Source organism: Passer montanus, unplaced genomic scaffold, assembly GCF_014805655.1.
Source record: "Passer montanus isolate IOZ18808 unplaced genomic scaffold, ASM1480565v1 scaffold3, whole genome shotgun sequence".
NCBI lineage: Eukaryota > Metazoa > Chordata > Aves > Passeriformes > Passeridae > Passer > Passer montanus.
Window position 1 is genome coordinate 11256438 of NW_024367707.1, and position 24382 is coordinate 11280819.

At 35.7% G+C, this 24382-nt stretch overlaps 1 protein-coding gene across 2 annotated transcripts in view; it reads left to right on the forward strand.

Annotated features, from left to right (window-relative positions):
* Positions 1–22799, forward strand: part of ANOS1 (anosmin 1) — a 129013-nt gene extending 106214 nt beyond the window's left edge. For both annotated transcript variants that reach the window (XM_039714402.1, XM_039714403.1), the window contains 5 exons: positions 13137–13231; positions 15236–15407; positions 16610–16830; positions 17644–17785; positions 18463–22799. In XM_039714402.1, the coding sequence (XP_039570336.1) occupies positions 13137–13231; positions 15236–15407; positions 16610–16830; positions 17644–17785; positions 18463–18521 (689 nt within the window). In that variant the 3' untranslated portion in view covers positions 18522–22799. The remainder of the gene's footprint in view (positions 1–13136; positions 13232–15235; positions 15408–16609; positions 16831–17643; positions 17786–18462) is intronic.
* Positions 22800–24382: the final 1583 nt, after the last annotated feature.

The window sequence follows — 24382 nt, forward strand, 5'->3', positions numbered from 1 at the left end:
TTGATAAGATCATCTCTCAGTCTCTCTTCTCAAGGCTGAACAGGCCCAGCAACCTCAGCGTTTCCTCATAGGAGGCTCCAGTCCCTCAGTCATCTTTGTTGCCCTCCATTGGACCAGCTCCAGCAGCTCCATATCTCTCCTGTGCTGAGGATCCCAGAACTGGTCACAGCACTCCAGAGGTGGCCTCACCAGGGCTGAGCAGAGGGGCAGGATCACCTCCCTGCTGGACAGCTTGTTTCCACCAGCACCCCAGGTCCTTCTCCACAGAGCTGCTCCCCAGCAGGTCAGCCCCCAGCCTGTCCTGGCACAGAGGGTTGTTCTTCCCCAGGTGCAGGACCCTGCCTTTGCTGAAATTTACTGAACTTTATTCAACCCTACAGTTGCCCTTGCTGCATTGAAACAGTTTCTTTTAGCTGTAATGAAAACTATAATGGCTGCTATAACAGCAGCCCTTCTCTTGGTAAGAACAGAGTTATTATTTTCTATATTAGTAACTGCTCAGGTTTTATTGTGTTCCTAATTCAGGGGTCGTACCATTCTATGCAGACCAGATATTCTCTAAAATTTTTTTAAATTTCTCCTTAACTAAGATGGCTCTCTAGAAGAGTTTTTTTACTGTGTCCCAACACTGTAGCCTCACAGGATACCACAGATCACAGAAACAGAAGGAAAGACCTGTGTGGATTGCTTATATCATTTAAAGAAACACAAACATGCTCCTAAGGTTGTTTTAGATTATTTCTTTATTTTCACTGATCTCATTTTAGCTGAGAAGCTATTTTGCTTTTGAATTTGAATTATTTTACTCAGTCTAAGCAGCTGAATATAGGTCAGAGTCATAGAAGAATTTGAATGGGCAGGAGGGACTTCTGGAGGTCAGCTGGTCCAGACATCTGCTCGAAGTCAAACTAACTGTGAAGTTAAATCAAGTTATTCAGTTCTGTCTCTAAGGCTCTCTAACAGATATTACCACTGTTTTTTCAATTTATCCTCCATCAATACAAGCTTGCATAGGCCATCCAAGTTTATTGTAATGTGCCTTAGGATTTACAGAAGGTATGGTGATGTTTCTTGATTATTCAAAGATAGTTCCTCCATGATTGAAGATGTATTCCTTAGTGAACTTTGCAGATGAGACTCTGGGAAGGCAGTGAAAAGACCACAGTGATGACATCAGGGCCGAAGCTCTCAGTTCTATATCATCTTTCTGAACAGAATTCATCAGACCTCTGTCCTGTGCAACAACTGCATCAGAGGGGGTGTTGCAATCTATTATTAAACTAAACTATTGCTGAGTTTATTATACAGCAAAGGGATGACTGCATATCAGTACTCAGAAACTGAACACAGTTTGAATTAAAGTCTGAGTAAGGGGATGGATTTCCATTTATATGCATCATAATGTGCCACAATATGGTAAGAAAGAAAGACTTCTCTGGGCCTGTTCTTCAAGTGTAATTTCTTAAGTCCCATTAACTTTAGTAAGCATAAGGCATGAAGGGAATGTAGAATCTGGACTTTACATTAAAATAAAGCTCTTTCTGAAATAATCTTTCAGTTTGCATGCTTTGGTATGATGACAATAATCACTTCAGGATGTATGCTAGCAAAAATACCTTCACACTTCAAGCAGTACAAGGTACTTAGCAAATGCACATGATGTTGCTAGACAGAGTCATCCAAAAGCATGTTGGATATGAATACAATAGCTTCTTTCTGAAGGAAAAAAAAAGTCTTTTCCTTGCTGCCTTTCACTTAGGCCTGGGATTAGAGAAACAGTACATTGCTTAAACAGCATGAATCCCCCTTTTGTAAATTAAAAGTAGAATGTGTTCCATGGCTAGATATTTTGGCCATCTTGATGTGTGAAATTAGAAATTGCCAAGTAGTGGAATCAAATCAAACAAATCACTTTTAACTCCTTGGTACTGAGGTCACAGAGTACCATCTGTTACCAAAAATGGATGCACTCTGAAACCCCTATTTAAAGGGATTAGATACTTGGGATGATTAAGAACCTCTGTATATTGTGCAGTAATCAAGACTGAAAGTGTGAAAATAAAAAATGCTGAAGTTTTCTCTGTTTTTCTGTGGTTGTGTAGAGAGCTGAGTATTGAACTTAAATGAAAATCCTCCAAGTTACTGCAAATCTGTGTATGAAAATAAAATTTTGCCCAGACAGAAGGAAAAAAATCCCACCTTTTGTGAACTCTCTGCATCAATTTTCCTCACTTGCTGCAATAATTATAATGCACTAAAATATCAGAATGTAATTTCTTTCCAAAGTGCTTGTCACAACAGTATTTTGTAAGTCATTATTCTGCCTTCACTACCATTTTCTCAGTGCCTGTTACTTGAATGTAATACAACTGTCTTTGCTCAGGTAAAGCTTTAGCTTCCTTTTCTTTGAATTAAGTCTACGTGCTTTTACTTCCCCCTGTTTAAATTAAACATCTTAAGTACTTCTAGATATTCAAAATCAATATATCTGCCTCTTGGTTTTGCTTAAAAAGACAAATATTTAAAATGCATTAAGACTTGGCTTCAGGCTTCTTTCTTTGTGTTTCTGTTAATGCTAAAGCAGAAGAAAAAAGAATACTTAAGGCAGGAAGAGGCAAAAAATCTACCATTGTCTGATAAATCAACCAAACAAGAATAATGAATTAAATTACAGAGAAGAATAAAACACAAGGCATGGCTAACCAAATACAGAGCTAACACAAATGCTTTTAAACCCAGATCTTAGGAAAACAAAATTAACTTTCACTTAGTTCAGGGACATAAATGAAGTGACTGTGTGTGCTGACTCTTTGTTTGTAATAAGGTATTTCATATGGCAGGTTTTGAAGTGAAAGCTTTCCCATTGATAACACATGTCAAATGGTCCTTTCTCGTGGCAGTAGAGCCATTGAAGGTAAAGAAATCCTTCAGTGGCAGTTGGAGTTTCCAGCTCCTACTGTAAAGAATTCTACAGTACTTGCTTGACACTGAAGCATTATTTAGTTTGGTACTAGCTGCTGCACTGGGCAGATTAGTGTTTGAGCAGCTGGCCATATTCTAATTATTGATATTCAAGCAGTAAAATACTTGTACTTCAAGATATCACTATGGTCCAGATGGTTCTTTCAACAAAATGACCTGCCTGTTAATTATAGTGAAGTATACACTAATACATTGCCCTCAGACTTCCAGGAGAATACAGGGACTTTGTCTCAGCAGTGGTTGATTGTGTGGGTATGTTTAATGTGCATTAGTACTTAGGGATTTAATTAGTAAAGCTGGCTCTAAGCACAGGACTCTTCAACTAAATCACCTCAGAAATGTACTGGTAAATATTACAGAATTTGCTTTTCCATATGTGCTATGCCTGTATCATATGGGCTTCCACAGCATCGAGCCTGGGGAGACAGGTAGTGCTGTGAGCTTTATTTATCATGGGAAATCATTCTGGAGCTAAAAGAACATCCTGTCATAAGTGTCTGTGTGGTCCCTACCCCTCCCTGACTTTGTCTTTCTCCTTTACTTTTTCTTAATGTAGTTTCAGGAAAAAAATCTCTTTGCCTTTAAAAGAATGTAAAGGGTAGCATCTGACCATTTCCAGTTCTGCTTGCTTTACTTTATGAAGTGCCTATACGACCCTGGTTTCTGTCCAAATGTGAAGTACTTACAATACTTAAAATGTTACTGGTGGGAGTAATGAAAAACATCAACTACAAATAATAGAATTTGGTAGAGCAGATGGTTTTCAAATTCTCAAATAGTCTGCAATTGATTAGTGGGGCCAGTTATAAAGTTTTAAAATTACATTTACAATGGTGGCAACCTCAGTGGCATCTCCCCTGCAAATGGGACAATATTGTAAAGTCTTTTCAAAGGCACAGTTTAGTGCATTCTTCATGATTTCACAGGCAGAACAGAAAACCATTATTTGCTGCCTTGCACTTGCTTCCAAACCTCCATACCTTTCAGGGCAGGTGGTTAAAGCTCTTGGTATGAGAGATTTAGACACAAGTTTGTCCAACTGCTAGTCTCAGAATGTAATTGGAATTGATTCAAAGTCTGCCAGGAAATCAAATAATCACAAGTCAAATCAGTACTACCCACTGTGTTCCCAGAGCACAGACAGCACAGAGCACTGATTTTACTTAACAGGCACCTGCTGATGTTTGCTGAAGGCTGTACTGGACTGGACACTTTGTAGGTTTATTTTTTAATTTTAAAATTTATGTAGTGTGGGCTGTGCACAAGTCCTCAGTATGACCTGAATCATACTCCAGAACATCTTTAGTCATTGTGAAAATGCTTTTAATTTGACTTAATTTATGCATTTAAAAGAAGTCTTCTTTTTAATCTTAACTTTAGTAACTGATAGAAATTTAAGCCTTTAGACTTTAGTTTCTTTTGAACTTACATTAAAAGTTTAAATAGAAATGTAATTGCAAATTACCTGGTCCATGAGTTCAGTCCAAAGATAGACCATCATTATGTGGAATGCGTACCTGCAGTCGGATTTCAGATACACTTTCAATATTCCATTGCAAAATCATTTTTCAAGACTTAATCCCCTTGAAGGCACTGAAAAAATTAACTGGACAACTAATAAATAAACTCTTTCCTGATTTTTAATTCTTCAGGAAAAAAATGCATTTTCAGCATCTTTATGTACCTTCAATATGTCTAGGTCTGACTAGTACAATTTTCTCAATTTCTGATTACTTCCTGAGTATTACCATAATGTATAAAGCTAATTATTTTAACAACAAACACAGTACTTCTTATATATATGCATACATATATAGTATCACTAAACTTGGCAATGGCAATGTTGTTCCGTAATGCATATCAGGAAAGTCCAGTTTTGGAACTCCATGGATCACTGCATGCAAACCGACCCATATATGGCTTTTGCATGAGGTCTGAGAGAGAAGAGACTTAGCTGGTCCATTGCTGCCTCTCTTCCCACTGTGGAATTAGGGGCAAGATGAGTCTGTACTTTTACTCTGGAAATGGGAGAGATTCCACGATTACTTACCCTCAATATAGTGAAATTTACGCTCATAGTCTGCTTGTCTAAGTTATTTGTCCACATTTTTCAAAGTTTTACACAAGGCTGTACCTGGTGACATTTTCAGTGTATGTATAACCTTGGTGAGCCTTGAACTTGTTTGTTTGGGTTTTTTTTTTCTTTTCCATTATATTCAGGTCTGGGATGCTTAGCTAGCTTTGAAAATCTAGCTATGAGGGAATAATGTAGAAAGCCTTTATTCAGGCTACAAGCAGCTATTGTGAGACTTGGAGCTTACAAGAGGCAAATTTCCTTGTAATGGAAAACCAGAATGAGATACTGTTGAACTCACTTTGTATAGGATGTTGTGTGTGGGAAAATAAGTAAGGGTAGAGGTAATCCGGCTTAGAGATGATCCCAGGCTTAAATCCTTCAATATAAACATCTTCAAACCTTGAGGCTTCCTTGGTCTAGATATGGACAAAAATACTGTGTCTCAGGCCTGTCTTTAAATTACACAGTAATTGTTAATATAATTTTTGGAAAGGCTTACTGTTCTATTATACAAAGAACGGTGTTCTATAGAAAGAAGGTTTGTTTTAAATGGCATAATGTGAGAAACAAAATCTTTGTAATTTAATCGAAACTGCTTATATTCCATGTAAGAGCAGGAAAGAGTATAGTTTGTCTTGCTAAGAATTGTTTGTTGAGTGAAGTTTAAATGTCAGCTGGAGGTTTTGGTGTTATTTTTAAACATACTGCTTGAATAGGTGATTATTAAAAACCTTTTTTTTTCTCAGGAGGTGTCCTGAGTACTGTGAATTTCATAACCAAACAAAACTTTGGAATTTAATTTTTTTTTTACACCATTGGGTGAATCAGTGCAGAGGAAGCAAAAGACACAGAGCTCTTGTAATTTGATTTTTTTCAAGAGAATTTACCTAAAATGCCTGTGACAAAACAAGTGGTTTTTTACAAGGCAAAGGGGAATGCAGAGAGACTTGCAATGCATTAGCACATCAATATAGCATTTTAACATTAGTTGGAGGTAAATTGTTTTTACCTCATTTTGTGTTTGCTAAAACACCATGAGTAAAATAACACTTCTTATTATATTATTACTTCTTGTCCTATCATTAGATTCAGATTGCAAATGTTGGACACCATGACTCAGTGTAATACAATGGCTCATGAACTAGTATACGAAGAAATAAATAAGTGTTATGATCTAGTACTGACTGAGATCATATTTTACTTCTCTGCAATACACTGAAGTATCTCTTTCCAAACTGGTCTTCCATCATACTGTTATTTAAATGTAAAAAATGCAATGTGAATCACTTCACACTAATCATGTCTTCAAAACTGAAGGAACTAGTAGTAAATAACACTGCTTCATTTGTTCACTTGGATTTTGTCCATATTTCAGCCTTCCCTGCATATTTTTCAGGACCTCTCCAGCTACTGAATTTCATCAGAAAAAGCATTGATGGAAAACTGCATATATTAGATGTCTGTGTAGACATGGAAAACAATATTTGTCCAATAAACAGATGAACATGAGCCTGAGAGAGCAGCAGACACTTCACCACATTCTATCTCAAATATTTCCTTTCTAATTTGTGGTGTGGAAATGCAGGCAAGTGCTGCTGCAGGGCAGACACTGCTGCTCATCCTTCTGCTGGAGTGGTGGGTTGGAATAAGTGCTGGGTTGTAATAGATGGCATCTGTAAAGGGGGTTATGTACTGAGAGGAGAAAGAACAGGAACATTTCTTCAGGAAGCCTTTGACTTGTACAAATCTTTGAGCACTTCAGAGTTGATAATATCTTTTGCTTTATGCAAGGCATCATTAATTTCACCATTTACCATTGCTACAACTTTGCCATTCAATACAGTGAGATAAATATTTTTCCCTGGATGGTATGCTGATGCAGGATTTATACAGAGCTCTGAAAAATCACACTATGACTTTACAGTAGAATCAATTAATCAAGCTTGTAGATACTGAGACATGTACTTCATGTGCCCTGAGCAGATTCTGCCCTGTGTTGTGATATTATATATAAAATATTTTCCCCTTGCTCTAGCCTATTTTCAGAGCAGTAGTGCTTCAGGACACATAATCCAGAAAGGAAATTACTTCATTTTTTTTTTATATTTCCTTCTTCCTATTAGTCTAAGACCATCAAAGACACGTTCAAGACCATCTTTTAACCATAGTTTTGATGGTCATTAGTGTCTTGTTCTTACTAGGTTTGAAGCTTTCTGGCCTGATCCTTTAGATACCCTTAATCATTGAAGTTAACACAACTGTTCATATGCCTAAGCCCTTTGTTGAATAATGGCCTGTGTGCTCAGAAGCTTGTAAGAACAATCCTGCAAGTATGCAAAGAAAAACAGAAAATGTGTGGCCCGTCACAAAAAATTATTGTGGTTTGCTAGATGAAATATAGGATCTAAGAAAATAGAATAACATTTTAGCTGCACACAGAACAAATTATTTCAATAATTTTCTTACTCAGTAGGTTCAGAGACATTTCATCCTCCTTATGGCATTCTGTTTGAAGAAATTTTAGCTTTGAATGAAGACAACAGGTTTACATATGGCTCATTATCTTCCAAGCTTTGATAACAACTCCTTTTGACATACAGTTAGCATGTTAATTATGTGTATATATTTTGGAGGGAGTCACCATTTGCTGAAGTATTGTGACAAAAAATACAGAACATTGTTTCTTTTTTTACTGAAATATTTATTTCAAAGCTGCTAGTTATTTGTATTAAATTACTAATTTTATGTTATCAGGTAAAGGTTTTCATAGGTCTTATTTTATAATATTTACTTTTATACCATATTTTATTCTAATGGGAAAAGCTATCAGACACTGCATGTTAATTACTTTCAATCCTGTCATGATGCAGAAATCGACTTGATGTTACCGTGTTTATTGATGCCAGACATTTTAATTGTAAATAAACCTTAATTTGCGCTGCTGTTGCTGAACAATTCTGCTGTGAAACCTTGTTTTCCAGCAAATACCATTTGATTTTCCTTCTAATAAGTTTTTGTAATTTGGTTGCCTGCATAATAGTGCTGTCACAGCTGGTATTAATTGGCATTTTGTACCAAATGGTAGAGACCCGCATCAGAATAACATGGAAGAGGTGAGATACTTTTACAACACACACCATTACCATTTTCACCACTTAAAAGAGGTGGAACAGAGATAAGGAGCCGTGAAGTACTTTGCCTAAAGACCTCAAGCAAACCAGTGGCAGAACTCGCCCCACTTCCCGAACAGTCTACTGAATTTTCTTGCCATGGATCACAGGAGACAAAGAAATAAATACCTCTGTTTACCTTTTTTTCTGGGCTAGCTCCATATTAATGGTGTTGGGCTGCATGAGCAAATTTCACTGCTGATATGCCCTGCTATGCCAGTTTTTCAGCTACAAAGCTTCAGTTCCTTATGAGAGTCAATTTGGCACCCTCCTGGAACAGTAACTGCAATATAAAGGAGAAAATAGTATTTGAGGCAGAGAAAGGAGCTGTCTGCAGTAGCATGGTAAAAAAAAAAAGAAACCACATTAGATGAAATTATTCATACAGCTGGCAGTAATGTATTTGTACAAAACAGAAACATGGAAGAGGCTGAAAAAAAATGAGGAAAAGAAAAGAAAACACCTTTAAAATGTAGTTTACTTACAAATAAACTGTAGAACTATTTAAACCAGAAGTTCTTTCTAGGAGAACTTGCAGAACTGCCTGAAATTTTGTTGGATTATTTTTCTGAATGACACTCAGAGCTTTAAGTCTGTGGAGAGGTGATTTAGTCTTCCTAGTAACTCTTTTGCAGCTTAGGCTATATTGAGGTCTGTCAGTTTAAGATGCTTAAATTGTGCATATGAACCTGAAGTTTTCCAAGTGGCAAACACATGTAGTTGGCATTGGCATTAGTAGAATTTTGAGCTGTTTTTACATCTTGAAGATATAGAAAAAATGCACATTTTCCATCCAGAAAAAACAGAAGTTTATTTATTTGTTTTTATTAAAATTGAACTAAAGTGTTTAAATTGGGGAGGGAGAGAAAGCACAAAAATGTGATGAGGAACATCTTTCTAAACACTATTGATAGAGAGCTTAGTGGAGATAGTCATGTGAAAATAAAGGGAGTTTGGGGTAAATTTAAAAAAAAACCCCTGCTTTAGAACATTCCCTGATCCATACATTTCTAATTAGAGATGTAAGATTTCTGTCCAACAAAGTTGGCTGCATACCCTTGTTGAGCAAAAGAGCTAAGAGTACATGGGATTTTAAGAACATGATCATGTGGTGTTTGTCCAGCCATTTTTATTAAGTATAGAAAGTCAACTTATACTTCAGAAAATCCACTTCAAAAAGAGCACGGTCAAAGTAATTGACATCAACTATTAGTTTATTTGAAAATATTAGTTGTGTGCATTTGTCTTACAGACTTAAAAATCTTTAGCTTGGGCATCTGGAGATAATTTCCATGTCAGTATCATTAAGAGATTCTTAAAGTAATTGTCCTGGATTGCCTTTTTTTTTTTTTTCTCTCTTTATGTAATTAAAAAAATAATTGAATAAGCTTTCTGCTGTTTGTACTAAGTGACTATTTTGTTGACTAATTTCACAATCTCAGAGCTGCTGAAATGAGTGCTAGTACTTATTATGTCCTTCAAGTACACTGTTTCTATAGAAATATTTTGAGTTCTGGTAAATACAAATGCTTGCTATTTGTGTAAGCATCACTATTTCTAGTATCAAATGATAGACATTCTAACCATGAGAAGAATGAAATTTAAAAGCTCTATAGAGACTCATAATTGAAAATTTAGAATCAAGAAAACTCCAGATATTCAGAAGGAGATTGATACTGTGATATCTGAAATAACCGGGAAGCAGTCTGAAGCAATCTGGCAATTTTTTGACAGTGTTTTGTACTTGTTATAACAGGAATAGATGAGTCTTCTGATAAAATTCTCCAAAATCCGTCCCATTAGGTAATAAATATTCTGTTCATATTAACTACTCAAATGGCTTTTTGGAAAAAGCTGTGGCTGTGGGCTCAGTGTATGAACCTTAGCTGAGCTTGATCCAGAGCCCTTGGCTCTGGTGGCAGTGGCTGACATTCAGCTGGATGCAGCTTGAGCTCATCCATTATCTATCCCTCAGTTTGCATTGGACAGCTAAACCCAAAAATCTAAATAAAATTTATAGTAGTGATCTCACTAGGATAGTGTGCATTGCTGAAAGGAGGGCTGGGAGAAGCTTTTCTCTTGCATATGTTTTAAACACAAAATCAGCTGTATAATGTTTCATAAAACTTTAGAGTAATGATCTTTATGAGCAACTTTGTAATAAAAAGGCTTGTTTTCATAATTTTTCTCAGCTTCTTATTGGGCTTTTTAGATAATTTCATGCAATTTGTCTCCTTTTGCTCTTAAAAATATTAAAGATAATTTCTTAAACAATCTTGTCATTTTATGTGCATACTTCATGCATGCATATAGATTTTGAGTTTTTCCAGCTTCTAGCTTTATTTAATCACAAAATGTCCCACCTTTCCCTATTTTTAAAAAGTTTCTGTCTCAAGTAGGAGCTACTTCCTTATTGTATTTCATACTTTATTCTGTTACATTGCATTGTATTAGTCAGATTTTAGACAGTGACAGGACAGATTTTTCAAAAGGAGAAAATTGGGGGGGATTGTTGTGAATTATCTTTACATTTTTCTTTTTAATACATGTCATTTAACCTGTGTATCTTCCATTTTTTTAGATAAAAGCAATCATAAATATAGAGGTGAGAACTGAATCAGTTTTAGTCTTGCTGGCTGTCATGATGCCTTCCAGTTTATAACACTTGATGTACTTGCAGATGTGATACAAAAACCTTTTCCATATAACCTTTACATACCCACTGAAAAGAAAAAAAATCCCCTTATTTCAGCATCTGTTGTTATCAGACTACCAGAATACCAACAAATTTAAGATTCATTAGCTCAAATATAATTAAGAAAATAATTAAGAAAATCTTTACCCTGCATTTACAGTACAAACTGATAGGTTTTTAAAATGTATTTCTAATTTTCTATATTCTTCTTTAACCTATTTCTGTTTTCTTCAAGTAGAGAAGTTATCAGAAACTACAGGTGTTTACAAATGTGTTACTCAGGGTTTGCGGAAGGAAGGAAGGAAGGAAGGAAGGAAGGAAGGAAGGAAGAATTGTCTGGGAGTAGAAGCTCACATAATTAATGGATGTGGACCTGTCTGAAAATACAAAGAGGATTCCAATATGCCAGTGGCTGGAAATAATTTTTTTTTTCCAGGCAGTGTATAGGGCTGGGCTGTACAGGGCATTGAGCAACCTGGTCTGGTGGGAGGTGTCCTTGCCCATAGCAGTGGGGTTGGAACTGAAGGATCCTTAAAGTCTCTTCCCACCCAAACCCTCTGATGATTCTGTGATTCTACCTTGAATTGCATTTCTGAACAGAGGCCTAGTAAACCTCGACACCAATATATCTGAATGCTGAGCTGTTGTAAGGTCTTGATGCTTGGGATTTGTCTTTTCCCAGTTGCCCATGTAGTGGTATTTTGTGACCTACCTTAGGGATGTGTTTTATTCAGTCCCTGACTGCTGGAGAGTTACAAGATTTAATTGGCTTGGATAAATGTTTAGCCAAAGGAGAGTGATTTATTTATAGATTTCAAGTGAAAATATCACAAGCAAAAATACACATTTTGTAGCTTTGCAAAGAGCAGTCCACCCATGAAGATAGTTTAAAATAATCAGAGAATGATAGAATAGTTTGGGTCAGAAGAGATCTTAAGAATCATTGAGCAAGTGATATTCAATAGTGGAGTCAACTGGAAGAGATGAAGTCAGATGAAACCTACTGACAAATGCACTGTGAGTTTTTGTCTTTATCCAATAGGCACATCAAGTGGGAAAACTTGAAGAGACATACAAAGGCACATCCATTTCTTTATTTATTTTAAATGAGAGGGAATAATCACAAAGCAGAAATGTACTTTTTAATAGATTTTTTTTTGAAAGAAATATTGTTTCCAAAGAAATTGCAAAAATAATTAGCATACATATTGTTATGAAGAACAGCTACTGCAAAAATATATTTCAAGGGGTCATTTCAGCTAGTTTCCTACACTAGTATTTTCTCTTTAGTTTACAATCCTTTTCTTCTGAATCCAAACTGCTCATAGCAGTCTAATACCAGATCAGCCCTTAAGGCGTCAGAGATATTTGTTTTCCTTCCTGAAACCCACAGTCAGGCACATTAGTGACTCTGTCATACCAAGCTAATTAATAATGAGAGACATAATTTTGCATCCCTGCTATAGAGTAAAATCCAGAAAAATGTCAGGAACTACTTGCACTACCTAATGTTTTCCTTCTTTTGTCAGTTCTTATTTGCTCTTTGTTTTGCTTCCTTATTCAGGCATTATTCAATAAAAAGCTAGAAGAGCTGGAAATAAGTTGAAAGCTTATACTGTTGGTACTACAGCAAGTTTTGTCATTGATTTAAATGGGAGTAAATTTAAGCCTTCAGTATTACTCATGAGAGTCAAGACTAGAATTTTATTTGGACAGATACCGAAGAGGTTTTATGGCATATCCTGCAAGAAGAAAGCTTGGGCATTTACAGGCATTTTCACATATTTTCAGGCACAGATTTCTCAAGCAGTGCCAGGCAGCAGTATTGCAATGCTCTAACAATATAAACAGGCAGTTGACACCAAGTCTGTCTCATTATTTGCAGGGTGATTAGAAGTAGCAGCATTGAGATTATTTTCTTTAGTGCTCAGTTTAAATTATTTTTTAATGGAAGCAGTAGATGGTAACATAACTGAAAATGAAATTTCACTATCTCCTTTAGCTGATACAATGTTTAAATTTCATTGGTGTATAATATTTTCTTCATTATATTAAAGATTTCTTAGTGAGGGATTACCAACTCTATAATACTTTAAATTCCTTCTGTTTTTATGCATAGAAGCCAGAAGAGTTGCAATGGTGAAAAGATACATTAATGTATTTTGTTGAAAACATACTTATATGTATTTTCCTCTCTTTTTATATCATTTAGATATCAGCATGAATCAATTCCAAGTCCACTGGTTACTGGAGTCCTGTGCACACAATGACACAAAAGGACTCAGGAAAGTAACAGAGCTGACTTATGTAAGTCTCCATTCAGCCCTCTGCTTGACTCTGAGTAGCTCCTAGGCAGCAAGAGAAAGGATGGTTCTGTAAATTAACACAATAGGTGTTATACCTGTTTCATAGGTGCTTTCTTTTCTGTGTTCCTTTTTGGCAAAAGATAAAAATTATGTATCTGGACTGGTTTTGGGATTCTTGGATTTCCCAAATCCACACTAGGCTAAAATATTTTATTTGTTTTTGTTATTCAGAAAATGAGACCAGATAAACTTCTTAACTAAGTACTTCTATATCTCTACAGGATATAGAAAATGGAGCTTTGTCTGCAATTAATAATGTAGGACTTTAGCACAGTGCAAATACTGAACAGTAATAATAGTAATTAATAAACCAGGTTTTCTTTTAGACATGCAGGTGAGTTTCAGGTGAGCATTCTCCCTGAGAAGAATTATAGATAAGAAAAGAAGGACTGTAGGTGACAAATACCAGATATTAAATCTGGAAGCTGGACAGATATCAGATGGGGAGAAAAGCTGCATGTAAGTACATGGTAGCCCAAATCCATATTGCAGTGGCAGTACTTCGTACTGAATTTGTTGACTGTCTAGTGTCATCTGTCTCTATAACACATTATTTGAACAACAGAGTAATGTGATTGGTGCATCAGAATTGATTTAGTGTGTTATGCAGAATGGACAAAATCACAATTCACCATTCCTTCTTACCCTGATCTGTACTGCCCCATGAATTCAGGGGACTTAATGTCATGTGAAAGAGTAAATCAAAAGACATAATTTCTCACACAGGATGGTGTTAACTTGTATGATTTACTGCTTCATGGGGTCAGCAAAGCACAAATTAGAGGTGGATTTAAAAATTATTTTTGACATAATATTATGGAGATAGGAAAAACTTAACACTTAAGAAGTTCATCTCCACTAGAGGTCAGGAAAGACTGTCTGTCCAAATGCATTGTGGGATTAATGAACTTATTTCATTTTTTCCCCTTATTTCCAATCATTTTATGGTAATTCATCTAATCTGTCATGAAAAATGAAAATAGTCCTGTCACAATTTTAAGGAGGCATCAAATCTGTTGGGCCACTCTCCCAGCAGGTGGAAGGCAGGGAGTCCAGTCTCAGCCCAATGGGCATGTCCCATGAAAATGACCTTCCAAGTGAAGGTTAGACTAATTTGCAATTACAAAAAAGAGGGAGTTATGCAGAAGAACATGAGAAATCAGCAATTCTGAAGGGAATTAAAGATCTAAAAGGTAGCAAAAGACTTTTGATCTTAGCCAGTAACATATTATTAGAGATTTTTTCAGGATAAAAGCCAACCAACCAACCATTTTTTTCCGTATATGATTTGTGTTAAAGTTTTCAGACTGTAATTTTCAAAAGCACTTCAGACAGTGGTAAGAATTTAGAAGGACACTTACACTTTGTGTAAAGTTTTCTTCTCCACTCATTGTCCTTAAATAGAGACTTCTGCTTTGTATTTAGCTGTGGAGTTTTAGTTCCTGATAAGAATATAGAAGTACTTAATGTACTCAAGTGGAAAAATATGCATCCATAATGCTATGCTGACTTTAAATGTGCTTTTAAAAAGTTAAACATAGATGAAGCCTGTCATTTACAGCAGCTTAACTCAGCTTTCTTACATTTATTTAATTCGATTAGCATTTATATCCTCACATTGCTACCCCCACTGCCATCATTCACAGAGACTGTCCTAAATATTAGAAGTCAGTTGCTTTGATGCAGTGTGTCGAAGGAACTGTGTAGAATTGAAGGACATATTCAAATACCATACTAATATATTTTACTACTGAAAATAATCATGACTGACAATACTTCTTTCTTCTCTGAGTTAAAACCACATTGGCATGTGTTAAGCATCCAGGAAAATACTTTTGTGGAGAGAACTTCTCATCTTTTGCCAAAGTTATTTTTCAATTTGTTCGTTCTTTTTTTCCTTGGGCTCTATTTGCAGCATATGATCTTTTTGTTTTTCTTATTGTAGGAAAACTACATTATTCTGAAGGACCTGTCATTTTCATGCAAGTACAAAGTAACTGTTCTGCCTGCAAAATCTAAAGGTCGTTTTAAGGCTGAGAGTACTTTCTTTGTTACCCCACCTTGCTCTGCATTTAAAGAAAAAAAACACAAGCACATTAATTGTCCTGCTGAAGGAGGTAAGGCATGATCTGGAGAGCTACCAAATAGTTCCAAAAGCCTTTATAATCACCAAAAAAGAGTCTTAAAAAGCAGTTTTAGGATAAAGAATGAGAGATTCAAAATAAATAAAAATATCACTAATGCTTATGTGAAAATCAACAGAAATACACAACAGTATCTATTTTGGCTAGTACATTATTACTGTTTTGTCAATTAAGAGTAATCATAGTGAGCATACACTAATATTTGTAATTGCATGGTTGGGTTTTTTTGTAAGGAAGAATGGTTCCCCATTGAATTTATTATAATGATGGAGGATAACTGTAAACATGATTATGGTGGTGTGACCCATCTTTTTAATCTTTTGCTGCAGATGCAAGCTGCTTTTTCAGTTTGATTTTGTTTAGGTTAATTCTGCTCTGAAATAAGAAATACAGGCCCTATTATCTTTTCCAGCATTGCCACAGTGTGTAACTAGAGGGTTATGGGAGTTGCAGAATAATGCAAATTTAGTTGGAGAGGACCTCTGTGGTCAGCTGCTCCTGGCTTAGGTCGGCCATGGCTTTGCACTGCCAAGTGTGGATACTTCTCTCTCTGGTGGAGGGAAGCCCTCTCACCTTGAGTCCCTCCTGTTCCCGAGGGTACCCCCATTCTCCATAAGTCACTCAGAACCCTGCTGGCCTTCAGTGCTATTTTCTTAATGCCTGTCCTGACAGTTTCCAGCATTATGGTCTTCCTGCGCAACTGTAACTCAGGTATAACTTTCCCCTATCAGAGTGCCTCTATTAAGTTATACTACAGTTATAGTGCCTGAATTTTACTCTTTGGCTGAATTATGGAGTTCTGTGCTACTCTGTGCATTTTCTTGTGGTCCCAAAACTTCCAGTCTGAGTTCAGGTATTCAGAAATATGAGCAGCATAATGGCTCCCTGTGAATGAGGCACTTAGGTTTTTACATGCCATAGCTTTCTTTTCTGTACCTGCAGCTGAGAGCATTTTATCTGAAGTTTGAGTTTGGTCCAAAATGTCAGAGGAATGTATCAAACATAAGTTTTTGGTTAACACTGAAAATGTGGTGGTGGAAAGCTGCCTGCATCATCTGTAACACCAGAAATACATCTCTGCTGGGCCTTGATTTCTGAAATTAAATGAATATTATTGAAGATTATCTCTAAAAGTCTAGCTTATCTTTTTTTTTTTTTGCTTTCCAAATTTATAGTGCCAGTTCTACCCAAAGTGTTGGCCAAACCCGAGAATCTGTCTGCGTCTTTCATTGTTCAGGAAGGTAACATCACTGGTCACTTTTCCTGGAAGATATCTAAGGCAGACCTTCACCAGCCCATGACAGGCTTTCAAGTCACTTGGGCAGAAGTGACCACAGAGAGCCGGCAGAACAGTTTACCCAACAGCATCATTTCCCAGTCACAGATACTGCCAGCAGTAAGTTCTTTGTTACTTTATTTTGCCAGTGGCTCCCTAAGTTTGTGTCTGTGTGTCATTTGTAATGTTTAGTGGTGATACAGATATCAAACACTGGTTCTGCAGGTAAGTTGGAGCAGGAAGTACTTAATTTCTCCTCCTTGATGGAGATACAAAGCATAGCTACTATTCTTGATGATACATCAAACATTTGAAACTGTAGAGCCTAGAGATGCCTTTAATTATCTATCACTGTATGTATCTGTCTATTTTTACCACCTGGATAACTTGCAGAAGGTTCTGATTTGAGTTGAAACAGTATTTTCTGTCTCTCAGAAACCAGCAAAATTTAGGGTATTTATACCAAGGACCATTCACTCTTACTGAAGTGGCCCCAGGCCAGCCACTACTTAAATTACCAATTAGTAGAATCCACGTGCAAATCCAAAATAAAAACTAGTTTATGCAATGAACATGTTTGTTAAAAAGAATGGTTAGGAAAATACATTTTGATTCATTTTTTAGTGATGAGCACATCACTAAAGTGATCAGCACACTTTCAATAAGTCTGTAACAACTTGGACCTTGTACACATGAAACCATAGTATTATGGTTAAAAATGTGTTTGTTCAAAGGGAATGGCAGGCAGTTCACTTCTAAACACGTTCAGTCAACAAAGTGATGCATACATTAAATCTTTTAACGGAATTCTATGAAAATAATTTGTGGCTGCTGACAGTGATAGAACCGTTTAAACCACTGATATGTGTGAGCAGAGCAACTATGTTTTATTCTTCAATGGTCTGAGAATTGAAGTGATGTATTTATTTTTAGGATCATTACATACTCACCGTGCCCAACCTGAGGCCCTCCATGCTGTACCGTTTGGAAGTTCAGGTGCTGACAACTGGTGGGGAAGGGCCAGCCACGATTAAATCCTTCCGAACGCCCGACCTTCCTCCATTTGCACCCCACAGTAAGCACTGCACTCTTCTGACATGTGCTCCTGACATGTTACAGAATTTCAATCTTCCACATGTAAAGAGTGGAAGCCTTTCTCAAGCCTTAAAGTTTTTCCTGATTCCGATAGCATTCCATAAACTTAAGATGTGCGAAAATCCCCTGATAACTGTCCATCAGCAAATACAGTCTTTCTCTCACTCAGTTTCTGTGGTCTAACATTTGCCATTTGTTGCAGCCACAGTTCTTTGGCTTATGCCTGTAGCTCTTGGGGTTCAGAGTTGGTCTGTTCTCCAGGGGCAGCCTGGAGTATTTCATAGCTTTCAAGATTAGGTTTTTCTGGGTTCACTCAGTCCAGCATAGCTAGAGCTTAAACATATTTCTAAAGCAAGGCAAACCTCTTAATGGCCATTTCCAGCACTTCATGTGTTTCTGAATAATACAGCTCAGTGTTGCAAAGCCAATTAAAAAATACAATTAGTTCAAAATCTGTCTGCTTGAGTATTTTTGTCCTTTTAAAAGCCTGCTGAAGTTGTCTGAACTGAACATACACATAGTTGCCAGCAGAGACTCAGCACTTACAAGCTAAAGGATTGAAAGCTGAAGGTCTCACAAATCTTTTTCAGTATGGATTCAGTTGGCATTACGTATCCAGGGTTTGATACGTGCATAATTCCCTGTTCTTTTGTTTAGGGCCTCATCTGAAGCAGCATCATCCACATCACTACAAGCCATCCCCAGAGAAATATTAAACTGTTTCAGATGATTATACAAATAACTGAGGGAAAAAAACTGATCTCCCAAATGAGGGCTGGGTAACAGCACATCTGTTGGAGCAGTGAACCCAGTTTTCCAATGGTAGTTACCATCCTGTACGATCTGTATCTACTTCTCTGTAGTTTAGACATGAAGAATTATGTTTGCACCATGACCAGGATGACTCACACAGCAAGTATCATTTCAGTACCAGCACTATTCAACAAAATGAAGACCACATCCAACTTAACACCTGTGAGAAAATATTCATGATATTGTTCATTATACTGTTTTCATATTCTGTGTTTAAAGTAGGTTAAAAGGGTGCAGTGTATACAGCTTTTACTCTTATTTAATTCAACGTTACTGTTTGCAAGGTCCTGTGATGTATACATACTTTTGAAAGATTTTCTCATTAATGGATTTAAATTATCTATTTTACTTAAAGCCCTGCCTGTCACCAATTTAAGGTCTAGTGTGTTTTGCTATTAAAGAATATCTCAATTTGTCTGAAATAAGCACATAAGTAAAATAAATACCAGTAGCAGAAACCCTGAAATACTCAGTTTTTAATAATTGTATTGTCACCATGGAGGAGGATGATGATATATATGTATTACCCATATGGTCTAAAGTGGTAATGTTCTCTCATGTAGATCTTCTATTAATATAGTTAATAGTTAAAATGATATACAGGGTAGAAATACCATTGTAGAGAAACAAATGACAATTAATAGAATTGTTTAAAATTTATGGCAATGAATGCAATTAATTGATAGGTTCTAGAAGAATAACTTTTAAAATCTTACAATACTTTTGTTACATAATATTTCAAGGTATAGTATTATCTTGAATAGAAACACCAATTTCCTAGTGAAAAATCTGAATAGTTAACATTAAAGTTTTACAAACTGAATTTTTGAGGCACATTTATTATTATAGTAGCTGTATAGCTACTTTTTGGCTTTGAATTTTGATGCACATATTTCTTTTCCCTGTGGATCTTTTGAACAGAAGGATGGATGTATTGGCTTTATTTTGCTGTTCTGCTTACAGAAAGAATTATGTGACAATATTCTGGCATCTGGAAAACATTGGCTTATAGTTTATTTGAATTCATTTTTCAAATTTAGACAGAAGGGTGCCCTTTTTAACCATAAGGGAATTCATATTGCCTTATTTTGCAATATAAACTGTCTAGAATAATTTGTCATACAGAGACACGTCTCAATAGTAAACAGAAATTTCTTGGATTTATTATTGAGAGGGTGGAAAGTATCTGCCAATAAACATCCATACAAATACCCATAATCACCTCTTAATGTTCAAGATGTTCAAAGTGCTCCTGGATTCTTTGGCACCATTTCCATTGCTCCTTGAATCATCACATCAGAGTAATGTACCTCGAAACTTGACTCCAACTGGACAAAGTGGCCACTTTTTCTACCAGCAGATGATACAGACTCATCTGTGCTTCATATTTTTCTGAGATAATCAATAAGAGGAGCTTGGACATTAGTGGTACATGTATTTCCCTTGTCTTGATGACAAACTATTTTGTGAAAAAGCAAATATGAAGAAATACCTATCTGAAACTGAGGATCAGACTGTGTTTATCATAGTAGAATGTTCACAAAATATTCAGTTTGTCTATACTGAAGTTTGCAGCATTTATACCACAGGGAGGAAGGAAACTGCATCAATTTCTGATCACTTGCTCATTACAATGTTTTTACAATTCTACCTTCAGTTTTAAAGGGCTCTTTTGCATTCTTTTTCTATTTTGGTTAATGTCTTTTTAGATATTCACTTAGTGACCAAGAATTTTCCCAGACTTTTTCTATTGTTACGTGGTTTGCAAAGGCCTTTAACAATAGCTTAAAATATATTAAAGGCTATGGTGCTTTGAATTCCTTCCTCTATTTTCCAAAATACATTAGTAAATTAGCAGATGAACTCTTACTCCAAAAATCTGTAGTATAAAGGTTTATTTTCAGTTTTTTCAGAATGCCAAAGTCTGAGATATTTTTGTTAAGATAAGTATGTTTCTACAAAGAAAACAAAATTTGCATTGGACTGGTGTGCAGCACTGCTTTCACATTTGGATTGCACAGGGCATAGATGAGTCTAGAAGTGATCTTTGTGACATTTGCTAGATCAGCAGGATCAGAGAAAGTAATTACCTCAGTCTTCTCTGAAGAATTCTGTCCAAACCTTTCAATCACAGTCTGTTCTAGTTGTGCTGGATCAAATTGAAAGTGACTTGATTAATGTTAATGAAATTACATTTCATTCATAGTGGCACTGTAAAGCATAGATGTTGCTCTTTGGTGCAATGATGCCAATTCATTGGAGACAAGCAGGAAGTTAGGAGCCCTGAGTCCTCATGAAATCATCCTTCCCAGAAGAATCAAAATGGTTACTGTTTGCTGATGCCATTCTCTCTGAGGCATTCTTCTGTTCAAAGTAATAGCATACTTTTGAAGAGCACTGAGAGGTTTTCCCTTCCGAACTAGATTGATCAAAACCAAAAGTTGAAAGTAGAAATGTAGTGATCAAGTGTATTATATTGAGTCCGCTAAGATGTAAATTATTTTTTTCCTTCTACAAATGATTTTATCAACTCACCTTTCAAGTCACCCTCCAAATCAAAAATGAAAAATACAAAGTCAACGAAGCTCATGCATGGATGTTAAATTCCCAGCTGTGAGTGATTTTCTGATTATTTTTTTTAAATTAGCAGTACAGATTTGAAGTTTTTAGTGCCTAATTCTAAAGCTTTGTTTGCTGAATCACACAGGGTATTGTCCTAATTTGCTAGACTAAGCCACATTAAACATTTAATTCAGCAATATAGTTGCAATTTGCTACTTAATTCCCTAGCTAAAGATTTATTTTCTCTAATGGTGTTGTGTAATTCAGAGTTAATATTGGGAGGATATTAGAGATATTGGGATGTTTTAAGATACTCTGCACCTTTACACTAATGTATTATTTACTGTGTACGATTCTGATGGATTTGTCAGTTGAATTCAGGATGCATTTTGTTTATCTTTATTTCTTGAAGGAGAACTATAAGATTATGCTATTTTTGCTAACTGCTTTGTGAAGTGATTTTTTTGTTCGTTGGTGATTTTTGTATAAGAAGAAACTGGTTTGTTCTTGTTATATCTTTTTTTTTTTGGACCATTTTTGAGTTGTTTATAGAGCAGGAGAAAATAAGACAGAACTTGTGCTGTATCATCCATGTGTACTAACTTGAATATTCATTAAGAATATAACACACAGACAATAGATAAGAAGTCTGATTTTTTAAACGCTGGACATCCTCAACTTAGTGGCTTCAGAAGGAGCTGAGGACGTGGTATGGCAATGCTGACATTGACACTGATACTTGGTGTGGTCACACAAAGTCATTGCTAATGTGAGTGGGAGTTTGGCAATTCTGCTAATGGGTATTAGCAGAACTTTATAGAAACCGTAATACTGAGTCAATTTATTTCACAATACTTTCATCTTCATGCTTCCAGCTGGAGTCAGGGAGAGTTTCCAATAAGCAGGTCCTGATTCAGGAAGGTTGGCACAAAGGAAGGTAGTGGGATGGAAGTAAACCTGTGCAGTTAAGAACGAGCTTTAGTGATGCTTCAAATCAAGCATGGATATCAGAGTTTGTTTGAATAATGTATTAAATCAGGGCCTTGTGAAACAAAGTGGGGGAACCAGACAGTTCTAAATTCTGTGTAAAACACCATAAAAATGTTTATTTTTGTGTATATGTAAATGTCATAGTGATATTGACTTATTTATTAATTCATTTTCTTACTATGTGCCAAGTATGTTCCTACCCTTTTGATCAGTACCTGTGAACATCAATTACTAAAAATAATGTTATGCAAAACTTGTGCATTTTAACCAGGAATATGCTACTAATAATCTGTTGCATGTAGTTTTCAATGATTACAAAAACCCTTTATTTAAAAAAATGTAAATGGATACCTGCAGATGTTGATGATTATATGTGGGTTTGCATGCCAAAACTCATTGTTCAGTTGTGGGCATGAAATGTAACGACTGTATTACCTCTACTGATATATTAGTAAGGTACAATTTGCAAAGTAATTAACAGAGCTCTATATGTAAATTTTTTTCCTTTTTACTTAATTATATTGTAGTAAAGGTAACAAATGCTTCTCTGTTACCCAATTGGCTGTAGAAATTATGTTCCTATAACAGTCATTTAAAGTCAATATTTATTTATGTATGTAATGCAAAAAGATTGGTCTTATGTGTTTGTCCTGTTATTTAGAGAAAAAATATACACTTGTAAAAACATTTTGTAAAAAAATATAAATGTAAATAGAGTCTGATTTCTTTTACTCACTATTTTCATGTTTAGAATTTGTACATACTGTTTATGTAATAAACTATCCTACATCAAAATATTGTTACATTATGTCCTCCATACAGAATTTAGAATTTTGCTTTTTTGAGTTGAAGAGATAGAACCATGTAAGAAAAATCAGTGTCATACCAATTACCTCTGCTTCATCTAAATTTCATTGTGCCTGAAGTCATACCATTTTATCCTCTCTTTACTGCAGCATTTTGTTTTCTTTAGATAGTCTCAGAATAATGTGAAAATAAACTTAAATATTATTTGGGTCATTAACATTTAAACCAATACTAGAAGTAAAAAGTCATTCATAAGAGCTTGCCCTTTCTCTAGTCTAACTGGACAGTTCACAGTGAAGATTTGTTGATCCTTTTGTTATGCTAGCTTAAATTAATTAAATTGCAGATCTTTGCCAGTGGCTTGATCTTGCAAGCCAAGATTTTCATGATTGAAACTCATGGTGAGTCTCTGTATGCACTAGATTTGGAGTGTTTTCTGTTCTAAAGTGCAGTATCCCATGGTTTAAATTCTGTATTTTTTACAAATATTAATATCTGCCTTAGTAAAAATATTTAACTGTTTCAAATTCTATAGATGCACTGCTATTCTCAGGTGCAATATCCTTAGTTTGGAGATGCACCTTTGGGTAACTCTTGATTTACCTAATAAGCATTTCTTTTTTGCTAACTTGATCAAAACCTCCAAAATTTCCTGTTCTTTCTATCTGATTAGAATAACTGCTTATATTTCTAGTTTTGATTTTCTTCTTACATAAATGAATAATATTTAGAAACATCCCTATTTTTAAATATCTCTGCAATTTGACTATTTCTATAGTATTTGCTGTTGTGGCTCAGTAAACCCAGATAAGAATGATATATCACTTGAATAGATGAATGGATAAGTTGTCAAAATAAATGGTTGAGTTGTTCTATACACTGTAATTCAGAATAACAATTCATTTTTTCATTCCATGTCCTCAAAGAAATATTTTATTCTACACTGGTTTAAAGGACACAGTGACTGGATTAAATAAAGCATATGAAATAAAGCAAATTTATTATATATTAAACAGTATTCATCATTTTGGGGGTGGTACAACCTGGCTTGTGTGCACCTAAAACCAGAATACACTCAAAAGATTCCATTTCATAAAAAAAAAAAGAACACAAAGAAAGCTTGTTCCAGTACAAAACCAATCCTCCATATTTCTATTTTCTGATTACAGGTGTCATATTGTCATTTTCTGAATCTATGTCAGCCTCCTTGAGGAAGGCCTTGGGCCAAAACAGAGGCTGCAGCCCCTCGGTGGCAGTGCAGCTCCTGGAGGGTAAAGCAAGCACCAGGGAGAGCAGTGAGAATGTGAGCTTTGAAACAGAGCCAACATGCAAGGAGTGAATTGCTGTGTCCCCTTTGCATTGTGCTTAATTTCCTTCTTGCTCCTGCTCAAGGTGCTGGCAGAAG